The following is a 14,336-nucleotide window of genomic DNA, read 5'->3' on the forward strand; positions in this document are numbered from 1 at the left end:
GTAGGACTGAGATCACACAGACACTCTCTCCTCTCATTGAGAGAGAGGGGGGGGGGGGGGGGGAATGCCACATCACCAGTAGCTTCGGCTACCACGAGGATGGTCTCGGCTAACGAACAGGCCTGAACACTATTGGACTGAATAACAAAAGGACGATAGACGAACACACCGAAAGATAATTAGAATAGACTCTTCAAGGACGATACAATTTGATAACATCTGATAACATCTGATTATGAGGTTCTGTTGATAGCATTAAAACAACGCTTTTCCTCATAAGGTATCTCACGGTGTCGGAGTGTCGAATTCTTACGGAAGTGGAGAATTATTATGGTTTATGGATTGCACTAACGGGGGAGATAAGGATCTTATCTGCCAGTATCGGAGACGTCAGGACCATTAAAATGACACAACGCAGAGGAATTGGATGGAGGGCCAAACAGACGAAGACGTGATACTGGCCAGTTTGATCAGGATCTTACACAGGGGAGACAGAGGAGACAGGGTTACAGGGGGGACAGGGTTACAGGGGAGACAGGGTTACAGGGGAGACAGGGTTACAGGGGAGACAGGGTTACAGAGGAGACAGGGTTACAGAGGAGACAGGGGAGACAGGGTTAAAGGGGAGACAGGGTTACAGGGGAGACAGGGTTACAGGGGAGACAGGGTTACAGGGGAGACAGGGTTACAGGGGAGACAGAGGAGACAGGGTTACAGAGGAGACAGGGTTACAGAGGAGACAGGGTTACAGAGGAGACAGGGTTACAGGGGGGACAGGGTTACAGGGGAGACAGGGTTACAGGGGAGACAGGGTTACAGGGGAGACAGGATTACAGAGGAGACAGAGTTACAGAGGAGACAGGGTTACAGAGGAGACAGGGGAGACAGGGTTACAGGGGAGACAGGGTTACAGGGGAGACAGGGTTACAGGGGAGACAGGGTTACAGAGGAGACAGGGTTACAGGGGAGACAGGGTTACAGGGGAGACAGAGGAGACAGGGTTAGAGAGGAGACAGGGTTACAGAGGAGACAGGGTTACAGGGGAGACAGGGTTACAGGGGAGACAGGGTTACAGAGGAGACAGAGGAGACAGGGTTACAGAGGAGACAGGGTTACAGGGGAGACAGGGTTACAGGGGAGACAGAGGAGACAGGGTTACAGAGGAGACAGGGTTACAGAGGAGACAGGGTTACAGAAGAGACAGGGTTACAGAGGAGACAGAGGAGACAGGGTTACAGAGGAGACAGGGTTACAGGGGAGACAGGGTTACAGAGACGACAGGGTTACAGAGGAGACAGAGGAGACAGGGTTACAGAGGAGACAGGGTTACAGATGAGACAGGGTTACAGAGGAGACAGGGTTACAGGGGAGACAGGGTTACAGAGGAGACAGGGTTACAGAGGAGACAGGGTTACAGGGGAGACAGGGTTACAGGGGAGACAGGGTTACAGGGGAGACAGAGGAGACAGGGTTACAGAGGAGACAGGGTTACAGAGGAGACAGGGTTACAGAGGAGACAGGGTTACAGAGGAGACAGAGGAGACAGGGTTACAGAGGAGACAGGGTTACAGGGGAGACAGGGTTACAGAGACGACAGGGTTACAGAGGAGACAGAGGAGACAGGGTTACAGAGGAGACAGGGTTACAGGGGAGACAGAGGAGACAGGGTTACAGGAGAGACAGGGTTACAGAGGAGACAGGGTTACAGAAGAGACAGGGTTACAGAGGAGACAGGGTTACAGGGGAGACAGGGTTACAGAGGAGACAGGGTTACAGAGGAGACAGGGTTACAGAGGAGACAGGGTTACAGGGGAGACAGGGTTACAGAGGAGACAGGGTTACAGAGGAGACAGGGTTACAGAGGAGACAGGGTTACAGGGGAGACAGGGTTACAGAGGAGACAGGGTTACAGAGGAGACAGGGTTACAGAGGAGACAGGGTTACAGAGGAGACAGGGTTACAGAGGAGACAGGGTTACAGGGGAGACAGGGTTACAGGGGAGACAGGGTTACAGAGGAGACAGGGTTACAGAGGAGACAGGGTTACAGAGGAGACAGGGTTACAGGGGAGACAGGGTTACAGAGGAGACAGGGTTACAGAGGAGACAGGGTTACAGAGGAGACAGGGTTACAGGGGAGACAGGGTTACAGAGGAGACAGGGTTACAGAGGAGACAGGGTTACAGAGGAGACAGGGTTACAGAGGAGACAGGGTTACAGAGGAGACAGGGTTACAGGGGAGACAGGGTTACAGGGGAGACAGGGTTACAGAGGAGACAGGGGAGACAGGGTTACAGAGGAGACAGGGGAGACAGGGTTACAGGGGAGACAGGGTTACAGAGGAGACAGGGTTACAGGGGAGACAGGGTTACAGAGGAGACAGGGTTAGAGAGGAGACAGGGTTACAGGGGAGACAGGGTTACAGGGGAGACAGGGTTACAGGGGAGACAGGGTTACAGGGGAGACAGGGTTACAGGGGAGACAGGGTTACAGAGGAGACAGGGGAGACAGGGTTACAGAGGAGACAGGGTTACAGAGGAGACAGGGGAGACAGGGTTACAGGGGAGACAGGGTTACAGAGGAGACAGGGTTACAGGGGAGACAGGGTTACAGAGGAGACAGGGTTACAGAGGAGACAGGGTTAGAGAGGAGACAGGGTTACAGGGGAGACAGGGTTACAGGGGAGACAGGGTTACAGGGGAGACAGGGTTACAGGGGAGACAGAGGAGACAGGGTTACAGGGGAGACAGAGGAGACAGGGTTACAGGGGAGACAGGGTTACAGAGACGACAGGGTTACAGAGACGACAGGGTTACAGGAGAGACAGGGTTACAGGGGAGACAGGGTTACAGGGGAGACAGGGCGGTATGAGAGTCTCTCAGAGGCGTCTCTTAATATCGAAAGGAAAATAATAAACAGTGTGAGTTGTGTGCAGAGAATAGTCTCCGAAGGTCTGGCCGGTGAGGAGAAACATGAAATACTGTGTTCATCACCAAGCTCAGACACAGGCGTGTCCATGTTTAGGTCAGTAAGATAAATAATAAATAGTGCCTCACCCCCTGACAACGCCACTCTCCAGATAAGTGACTTGGATGAACTTCCCAAAGCGGCTGGAGTTGTTGTTCTGAGCCGTCCTTGCGTTGCCAAAGGCCTGTTTGGAGACAGAGAGACATGTGTGTACATTATTAACTAAATGGTGAAATTTTTTGAGAGTGTCTCGATTACTCAGCATGTGCTGCAGAACTAAGCGTTCCTCGGATCTGAAGCACATGCCATTGTTTATTATTATACAGTACCACTTTTAGGAAGTGGATGGCCGTCTGTCTTGCCAGCTAGAAGATTAAACAAAGACGACCTCTGTACACGCGAACTTATGCCTGGAGAGAATCAACCTGCGGTCTTTCACTTGTTTTGATTTGATTTGGGTTGTGCCGCTAACGCACCATGTAACTCTCATGGGGTTTTGCTTAGCCGCAAAATCTTCGGCCTGATGACATCATAGCATTCCGAGGCATCAAACTTAAGTATGCAGTAATAGACCAGATGGATGAAAATGGCAGCATGCCGGATATCGGGATTCATAGCAAGGAATGGACTTCCATCATCGACCATCTACAGTGGCTGTTGGATATACTGTATATATTTCATATTCAGAGTTAACTGTATTGTTTACTCTGTTTATTTTCCTCTTATTTTTATATTCAGATTTTATTTATTTATGTCTTTCTTCCATTACCCTGCCCATACCTGTACCTCCCCTCCTCCATGATGCACAAAGTAACAGTATAAATTCTTGCATATCTTCCTGGACATTTTACATCTACATTTTACTGTATATTTTTGGCTGCATATTTTATCATGTATATACATATTTTAGAATGTATATCTTTGACTGTATTCTTATTTTAGATTTTTGACTACCTAAATGTTTATTGTGAGCGATCTGTGGTGCTGAATTTCCCTCGGAATCAATAAAGTACTTCTATTCTATTCTATTCTGTTATAACGCCCGAATTTCCCCAAAGGGATCAATAAAGGAATACTATCTTACCTCTCTAGAACCAAGTTATTTACACTTTTTTTTAAGTTGCAGTTGCCGGCCAAATGTGACAGTTAAAATGTAAAAATTCTATCAGCACCATCAGCTGGTATTAATTCCCCACCCTGATTGACAGCGTGTGGTCGTCGTCGCCCCCCCCCCCCCCCCCCCCGTGCAATGTGCGCTCAGGGTTTCTGAACTGGCAGCAGATCAAACATTGGTATTTGAATAGCTATGTGAAATGGGCATCGACTTAAAAAGGGAGATTCTCATCTTTATCTTGTTATTCCTTTATGCTGTGGAGCAAAAGGAGAGTAAGAATTCCATTGTACTTGTTGCATATGGCAATCTGAATCTGAATCTGAATCTGAATCTGAAAGCCTTCAGTGGGCGTAAAGGGAAACATATGAGGTAGAGAAGGAAATTGAAACCAACAGAGGCCTCGGAATGTTTATCTTTCTTCCTTATTTTGTGCAAGAGACAAAGGTTGCTAGGTGTTGATTTATGAGGAATACATCAACAAAAACATAATAATTTGGTGTATTATTACTGGATCTCGTAAACGAGTCACAGTAGAACAGTAATATCATGCTTGTCCAGTGTTTAACCTACTCTCCCACTGCACAGAAATTAGGCTCTTTCCTTTGAAAGTGGTTACCAATGGTTACAGGCAGCCACCCTGAAAGACAGAGAATTACACAAACATTTTGTGCAAGGCCTCTATTGACCGATCCCAAGTACCGCCTACCTTTGCAACACCTTGGCAACCACTTTTAGCTTGTCCTGCGAGCCAGTCGGTCACATTTTGATGAGCTCGGAATGCAAAAAAAAGATATTCCTTTATTGATCCCCTTGGGGGAATTCGGGCATCATAGCAGCATGGGGGAGGGGAGGTGCAGGTATGGGCAGGGTAATAGTAGAAAGACATAAATATAGGCAATAAAACGTTATCTGAATATAAAAATACGAGGGTCTGTATGCCCTATCGGTTATATTATACGTTACAAGACAAATAGGCAATGAAGAAATAGAATCTGAATGTATACCATGACCCCCTGCAATTTGCATACCGCCCCAACAGGTCCACGGAGGACGCCATAGCCCATGTGCTGCACACAGCAGCAGCATCACACCTGGACAAGAGGCAGGGGAACTATGTGAGAATGCTGTTCATCGACTACAGCTCAGCATTCAATACCATAGTCCCCTCCAAACTCATAGCCAAGCTCAGGGACCTGGGCTTGAACTATGACCTCTGCCAGTGGGTCTTGGACTTCCTGACGGGCAGACCCCAGGTGGTGAGAGCAGGCAACTGTACCTCCTCATCCATCACTCTCAACATAGGGGCCCCCCAGGGCTGTGTTCTGAGTCCCCTCCTCTACTCCCTGTACACACATGACTGTGTGGCACAGCGGAACAACAACACAATCATCAAATTTGCTGATGACACAGTAGTGGTGGGCCTGATCTCTGCAAACAACGAGAGGGCCTACCTGGAGAAGGTCAAGGTTCTAGCGGGATGGTGTCAAGAGAACAGCCTCTACCTGAACGTCAGCAAAACAAAGGAGATGATTGTGGACTTTAGGAGGTCGGGGTCAGGGACTACAGCCCCCTCAGCATCGACGGGGCACCGGTTGAGAGAGTGAACAGTTTTTAAGTACCTCAGAGTCCACATATCCGAGGACTTGACATGGACCACACACATTGACAGTGTTGTGAAGAAGGCACGGCAATGCCTCTACTTCCTCAGGCGCCTAAGGAAGTTCCAAGTCAGTCAGAAGATCCTTAAGAACTTGCACAATAGAGAGCATCCTGACTGGCAATATCACCTCCTGGTTTGGGAATAGCACCGCACAAGACCGTAGCAGACTACAGAGAGTGGCCCGTTCAGCCGAACGCACAATTGGAGGGTGGCTTCCCACTCTCCAGGGCATTTACAACAAGTGGTGCATGGGCAAGGCTAAGAGAATTATCAAAGACTCGAGCCACCCAAAGAACTGCCTCTTTGAACTGCTGCGGTCAGGCAAGCGATACCAGAGTCTCATGGCAAGCACAGAGAGACTCAGAAGAAGCTTCTATCCCCAGGCCATCAGGATGCACAACAAACAATAACAATATGTAACAACCACCAAATGCACTCACAGCACACACATCCACACGCACACACTCACTTTAAACATACAACTCACTGCAGCACCCACTTTAACCACTTTAGAACACCTAAGCACACTTTATATTTAGTGGTAAAGAATTTGCACTACAACCCATACCTCATTACACCTTACTGTAAATTGTACCTAAATTGTACCTCATCCTTTGCACTGTATAGTATATTGTGTGGTAACTCAGTTACTTCTACTCTACATTAATATAATAATAATAACTTTATTTGTATAGCACTTTTCATACAGAGGTTGCAGTTCAAAGTGCTTACATTGAGCATTGTATATATGTATATACTGAGATTTTTTGTCTACGTACTTGACTTCTATTTTATACTTGCTATACTTATTTTATACTTATCTTTTTTGCCTAGCACAGTCTCTGGAGCGTAACAGAAAGAAGCATTTTGTATAAAAGTATTCTGTACTTCTGTATGACAACTAATAAAGAAACTTGAAACTTGAACTTGAAGAGTACAAGTAAACAGTGACAGTGGCTCGGGAGGTAGAGCAGTTGTCTGGTAATCCAGAGGTTCCCGGTTCGATTCCCGCTCTTCCCGGGCAGCGTGTCAAAGTGTCCTTGAGCAAGACACTTAACCCCTAACAACTCCCGATGAGCAGGTTGGCACCTTACATGGTGGTCGCCTCTGCCGTTGGTGTGTGAAGATGTGAGGAACAAATTGTAAAGTGCTTTGGATAAAAGCACTAGTAAAATGCACCATTTACCAAAAACTGTGATGTCTATTCCACATCCTAGTATCTTTAAAGTGCATGTATCGCTTCACAAAATGTAGCTAAACAAAACTCAAGACACGTATGATCACAGATGGACAAATGGTCTGTGATCATCGCCCCTATGAAGTTGTGTTAGCAGTCGTAGAGAATGCAGGGGCACGTTCACTGTGAAGGAGTTTTGTCGGGGCTGAACACAGTCTTGGACTGATGTAATTTATAGGAATGCTGCAGTATCAACCCTTATGTCCTTGGACTCAGATTAAATCACTAATGACAGATATGACACTCAAGACAACACTGTGTCCTTTATGAGAAGGCTGGTTGGCCCTCTCTGACGGAGAGGCGCAGCAAACACTGGTATTTGTTCATTTGTAAGGCCATTATTGGTAAGCTACCTCCTTATACTACACCATTATTGGTAAGATACCTCCTTAGAGTCCTTATACTACACCATTATTGGTAAGATACCTCCTTAGAGTCCTTATACTACACCATTATTGGTAAGATACCTTCTTATATTACATCGTCATTGGTAAGCTGCCTCCTTATACTACATCATTATTGGAATGGAATTTTGGAACCTATGGAACCTGTTCTAGTGACTGGCTGGTCCTTAAGGTCCAGTTTGCTCTGAACAGGGTAAATCTGCATTTTGCTATGATGCCCCTCTAGCTCATGGAATGAACTCCAATAGTCCTTAAAGCTTGAGATTCTCCCATCTGTTGCATACTGTAGTTTAAAACCTTGATCTCCTTTGTAAATAGTAGTAGTAGTAGTGGTAGTGGTAGTGGTGGTGGTATAGTAGTAGTAGTAGTAGTAGTAGTAGTATTAGTAGTAGTAGTAGTAGTAATAGTAGTAGTAGTAAAGTAGTAGTAGTATAGTATTAGTAGTATAGTAGTAGTAGTAGTAGTAGTAGTAGCATTAGTAGTAGTAGTATAGTAGTAGTATTAGTAGTAGTAGTAGCATTAGTAGTATAGTAGTAGTATTAGTAGTATAGTAGTAGTATTAGTAGTATAGTAGTATAGTAGTATTAGTAGTAGTAGTAGTAGTAGTAGTAGTAGTAGTAGTAGTAGCAGTAGTAGTTGTATTCAGTCATCATCTCACACAATACAATATGCACAATCATTTAACAATATTTGATTTGGCAGTGACTGAAAAAAAAATCAAGTTGCACGTGTTTTAATTGATTTATTATCCTTGCTTTTTGCCTCGTCTTGTTGTCTTATTGTTATGATTTTATATGCTGTGTGATTTTATATGCGTTTATGCTGATTTCTGTATGTACACTCGACGTGACTGTAAGTGAGGGAAACCTCAGTTGCCTTTTGAGTTTAAATAAAGCCTTGAAATTGAAAGGATTGAATGAAACACGATTGCAGTCAAACTAAGGCGCTTAGTGACGGTTGTTAAGGGACCGTAACGGCGTCCATTGTCAACATCTGCCACATAGTTTACATAAACATTTAGAAATGTAGGCTGAGATCTACTAAAGTATACACTGTATACACCGTACACTCTCCCTGAGCAGGAGGGGTACAACTCTGGCAGCTAAGGGTAAGTAAGATTGTTCGTCAAACAGTGTCAAACTTGAGTGCTACACTCTTGAGTGCATAGTAGTATAGACATAATATGCATATTAGCATAGTAGGTAGGTAGTAATATAGGCACAGTAGATTACTTAGTAGCAAAGTGCATAATAGTAAGGTTTAATTGGTTGCATACTGTTAGGACTATATCTGACTCATAATAATAAACACTGCGCGGACTCTGGTGCAGTGTGTTACTACGGTTTGGACAATGTATACCATCATCAATATTACTACTGTCTGATTGAATCCCGCCACTCACTACTGTTCAATACTACTACTGTTATCACTATTATCATTATTACTACTTGCACTTTGTTCTATGTTCTATTATTATTACTACCTATCGTACCTGTACCCCTCCCCCCTCCTCATTCTGCTATGACACTTGAATTTCCCAGAGGGGATTAACGAAAGGAACACTTAACTTGACTAGACTTGACATAGTGCATAATAGTTTTAAGGTATGATTGAAGGCTCAGGAGAATAGGGCGGGGCTTGGGATGAGTCCATTGACATTAGGATCAAGTATACATTGTTGTGTTGTGATGCACATTAGCAACTGTTACCCAGCTTTGAATTCACAAAACTCCACCCCCGCGATTCTACTGGATAAGATAGGAGCATGATGGAGGATTCCAGGTGAGGTAACCCCCCCCAGGAGTACTGACTTGAGACTAGGGATGCACCGATCCGACTTTTTCAGTCCCGATACCGATACCTGGGTTTGGGTATCGGCCGATACCGATCCGATACCCATTGTTCAAACTTTTTTTCTTCAATAAATATTTATCTACGTTTTTTTTTACATTTTTTATTAAAATATATTTTGTTTTTAAGAATTGTAAAGGATCACAAGTGTGTTTTGTTGTAAACAAAGACAGAAAATAAACTTCATTCATTCAATTAATAAACTGTATGCCTCACTGTCACTGTGTGGAAGAGACTGGGATCATTCTTTTGTGCAAGGCAACATCAGGCTTGACTTAAAACATTACTTTCCTAACTTAGTGAAACTAAATGTAACAAATTAACACATAGATATAAATGTACTGAATTGTCATCTTATTTTATTTCTTATTCTAATACAAAAATAAATAATTTTTTTTCTACCGATACCCGATCCAGCTATTTTAGTGATATCGGCGGCCGATACCGATACCAATGTCGGATCGGTGCATCCCTACTTGAGACCAGCTCCTCCTCAAATCCCAGCACCCAGCTTTTACCAGAGGGAAAGCCTCCAAACTGACTTCAGATCAGGGGCATGACTATCTACTACTGCACTGTGGGCTGTACCAGCGGTCCTGTCCCGACAGGCTGAAGCATCTGCCAGGCCTACATGCTGAACAGATCCTATCTCTGGCAGGTACCGTCGGCCTGCAGAGACAATGGAATGTTGGCCCTGCGCACGTAAACACAGCCAGGGAGCCATTACACAACTACACACTATCAAACATGTGAGGAGTATGAGGAAGAAGACATGTGAGAGAGAGAGAGAGAGAGAGAGAGAGAGAGAGAGAGAGAGAGAGAGAGAGAGAGAGAGAGAGAGAGAGAGAGAGAGAGAGAGAGAGAGAGAGAGAGAGAGAGTTGTGGGAATGAGAGAGATAAATAGAGAGGGGGGTGAGAGAGAGAGAGAAAGAGAGAGATGTGGGAATGAGAGAGAGATAAAGAGAGGGGGGTGAGAGATAATGTGTGTGAGAGGGGTGGATGAGAGAGAAAGAGAGTATGAGAGAGGGGGGGGGGTGAGAGGGGGGGAAAGAGAGCAAGAAAGGGTGGGAATGAGAGAGGGGGGATGAGAGAGAGGGGGGTGAGAAGGAGAGGTGGGGAGTGAGAGAGAAAAGGAGAGTGGGTGAGAAAGAGAGAGGGGGAGAGAGAGAGGGATGAGAGAGAAAGAGAGAGGGAGGGGGAATGAGAGAGAGAGAGAGAGAGAGAGAGAGAGAGAGAGAGAGAGAGAGAGAGAGAGAGAGAGAGAGAGAGAGAGAGAGAGAGAGAGAGAGAGAAGGGGGGTGGGAGCGAGAGGGGGGATGAGAGAGAGAGGGGGAATGAGAGAGAAAGAAAGAGTGGGGGAATGAGAGGGAGACATGGACAGAGAAGGAATGTGAATAAAAGAGGCATAAAGAGAGAGAAAAAGAAAAGAGGGATGTGGAGAGAAAAGACAGAAAGAGAGAGAGACACAGAGAAAGAGTAAGACAGAGAGAGAGAGAAAGGAGGAGGTGGTTTATACAGTATGTAAGGCTGCCAGACAACCTGGCTCAGCCAGTCTTGACACGTTCCTCCTCCTCTCTCGCTGGTCTTCACTCCAAGCCAACGCCCTGCACCTACATTCCCCCGGTGGAGCTCAAAGCTCAGCGGCCTGCAGCCCAACCCTCTCACGGCGACCAGCCAATCAGAACACACATCCATTCGTAACTAGAGCAAGGGCCCCTGTCGCCTACTGGCTACTGTACTCCTGCCCTGGCTTTCAAACCACACCACCACAATCAATATGACTAGAGAGAGACCTCATTCACGCGTCGGATATCAAAACATCGGGCAGTAGGTCAGTGACACGTGGGGATTTTCCAGTGGCTACTGGTCAAAGGTCAAACACGTGTCCTGGCGAGGCAAGAAAAAGTCATGCCGTTTAGCCTGGATTAAAGAAATTGAATAAGAAAAAGGAACTACAAACACTTTTGGGAGTAGGACACATGATGAATGCAGAGGAAGCCCCATGACAGAAAAAGGCATTTCACAACTCAGCCGTGGTAGATAGCAGAACCATAAAACCTCAAGAGAGATAACGGCATCACAAGATCCACCGCTAACAATTTGACCAACGGCTCTTGCCCTTTCTCCACTCACTTTCTATCAGTATGTCAACATTTAGCAGATTCTCCATCAAATCTGTATTTGTTCATTTTTAAGGCCCTTACTGGTACGCTATCACCTTATACTACATCATTATTGGAATGGTACTGTATTGTGGAACGTATGAAACCCGTTCTAGTGACTGGCTGGTCCTTAAAAGTCCCCAGAGTTCACTCTCAACAGTGTAAATCTGCATTTTGCTATGATGCCCCTCTAGCTCATGGAATGAACCAACAGTCCTTAAAGCTCGAGTTTAAAACCTTGATCTCCAACCTTTATCAATCAAGTTTTAATTGATTTGTTATCCTTGCTTTTTGTCTCGTCTTGTTGTCTTACTGTTGTGAATTTATATGTTTTTTTGCTCATTTATGTATGTACACTCGACGTGACTATAAATGAGGGAAACCTTGCCTTTCGAGATTAAATACAGGTTTGAAATGATACGAATCACCCTCCTGGTTCCACTCGTTCCGGTGCAACACTTTGAATCTTCACTGAGCGCTTGTTTCCTTCTTTCATCGAGGTGGAAAATCAAATTACCCACCGCCTCTCCTCGGGCGATGCAAATCTCAGCACCCTTTACCCTGCCGACAGAGGAGGAGCTGAAAGAGCCAGCCGGCGAGATGGTAGAAGAATAGCCGTGAATACAGTGGGGGAACCCGTCGGACCGGTTCACAGAGACACAGGAATAATCCATTCTGGGCCTGAAGAAAGGCTGGACCCTCAGGGTGTGTGATTGGTAGTAAATGAGACAGAGTCCTTTGTTCAAGAGGATATCAATTCTACAGTTACGCCAGGGCTGGGTGATCAGTCGAGTTTCAATTTCAATTACGCTTTTGGCTTCCCACGATCATTAAGTAAGGGATAATGTATGTAGCTACGAGGTCATTGTCGCAAAATAATTGACCGACACGGAGTTTAAAATACCGAGGCGCCTCGCTGAGGTGTTTTAAACGTCAGTGAAGGTCAATTATTTTGCTACAATGACCGAGTATAGGCTATACATTATCCCGCTTATTACATGGCTAACTTACTAACAATATACCTAATTCATTTTACGAGATCAAATGCAGACGCAGTTCTGTTCTGTCGCTCCCGCTGTCATCGCCGGCAGCTTGCACTGATGACTGAATGGTATGCAGCTGTGCATATGCTGAGCAGCTGAAACAGTGTGTGTCAGTGGGCGAAAAACAATAATCACCGGTGGTTATCAAAAAATAATTCACCGCTGTCTGGGGCTATTGACCAATCACAATCAAGCATTTCGGCGAATGTTAAAACGCCATGTAATAAAGTGAGATAATCGAGATGAAACGATTATTGTGCCCCGTTGCTCTCATTTTGTCTTGTGTTGTAAATGCGGCACACTCTTCTTTCACAGCGGTGTGCTCTGCCAAACAGTCGTTTTTGGTAACTTGTAGGTGACAGAAAGGCAGCCTTTGGTCGTCCTCGTGTGATGTTCTCAGATCAATGAGTAATCGTGTTTTAATAATAGATGATTGTGATTTTTGCCAAAATGGAGCAGCCCTACGTTGAGGCGCACAGCTTAGCAGACCTACAGTACACACTAGGGCTGCAACGATTAGTAGACATAATCGACGACGTCGATCATAAAAACTCGTCGACGCAGAATGTTTGCGTCGATTAGGCGTAAAAAAAAATATATATTTTTTATCATATTTTTTTTTTGCACTACCTATCTTTGTGAAAGTGGCTTCTCAGCTCTGGTCCAGCTGAAGACAAAGCAGCGGAACAGATTGGACATTGAGCATGACCTCAGAGTTGCTTTGTCTACCATCACCCCAGACTTTGAGACTCTTGTCAGGAGCAAACAACATCCCCAGTTATCCCATTAGTTCCCTGGGATGTTAAGATAAGAAGTCTGCTATATATATTTTTTTTTATTATTTATTAGTTATTTAAACACTTCCACTTTAATTTGTATTATTTAATTTATTTATCTTGTTATGAGTGATTGTTGTATTGTTCAAATACATTTAGATTGAAAGTTGCTTAAGATCCAAATTCAAATGTTTCATGAGTCATTATTTTAATTTGCTATGGGATCATCATGTTATGTTAAGTTAACTGTTAAGGCAGAGGGACTGGACAACAGGGTGACATTCACAGGTGTGCAGACTTGAGCAGGTGAGGTAAAACATGCATTGGAGAAGGAGCCATGCCCACAGGAAGCAGAGATTGAGGGTGTGACAAAAATAATCGTTCGATTAGTCGACTAATCGAAAAAATTATCGACAGATTAGTCGATTACCAAAATAATCGTTAGTTGCAGCCCTAGTACACACAGTGAGCTGAAGCACAACCCACTGCAGACCTACACAGTGAGCTGAAGCACAACCCACTGCAGACCTACACAGTGAACTGAACCCACTGCAGACCTACACAGTGAGCTGAAGCACAACCCACTGCAGACCTACACAGTGAACTGAACCCACTGCAGACCTACACAGTGAACTGAACCCACTGCAGACCTACACAGTGAACTGAACCCACTGCAGACCTACACAGTGAACTGAAGCCACAGCAGACCTACTGACCCGTTTTCATCGCCACTGTTGGTTTGAACAGTGCGGCGCAGTCTGAGGTGAACAGGAAATAATGTAAACATCAAATAAATCAATGTTCTTCCAGACATGTGATGCCAAGAGATATAGCAACAGTCTCGTTTCACGCTCACTAATCCCCTCTCGGCATTGAGGTTGAGTGGGTGTTTCTCCAGAAATGAAACTGTTATTTTCTAGGCCTGGTATATCCTTGAGAAGGTGTCGGCCTACTGATTATGAGTAACATTTAAAAGGAACACGCATAAAAACAAGAGACTGAGTCAGACAAGAAGATACCAACTTCCTCGTTTGTTGCATTGAATTCATACCACTTTCCTCTCTGTGTGTTCAGCAGGAAGCTATCCGGACCGTTTCAGTGTGTACCGTACCGTACCAAACGGC

General features: G+C 45.1%; 1 protein-coding gene across 6 annotated transcripts in view; it reads right to left on the reverse strand.

The window, feature by feature from the left end:
* LOC311239615 (myosin IXb) overlaps positions 1-14,336 on the reverse strand; it is a 119,710-nt gene that overhangs the window by 89,350 nt on the left and 16,024 nt on the right. For all 6 annotated transcript variants that reach the window (XM_084327988.1, XM_084327989.1, XM_084327990.1 and 3 more), the window contains exon 3: positions 3,055-3,149. In XM_084327988.1, the coding sequence (XP_084184114.1) occupies positions 3,055-3,149 (95 nt within the window). The remainder of the gene's footprint in view (positions 1-3,054; positions 3,150-14,336) is intronic.

The sequence above is a fragment of the Notolepis coatsorum genome (genome assembly GCF_963971535.1).
Source record: "Notolepis coatsorum genome assembly, chromosome: 13".
NCBI classification, from domain to species: Eukaryota; Metazoa; Chordata; class Actinopteri; order Aulopiformes; family Paralepididae; genus Notolepis; species Notolepis coatsorum.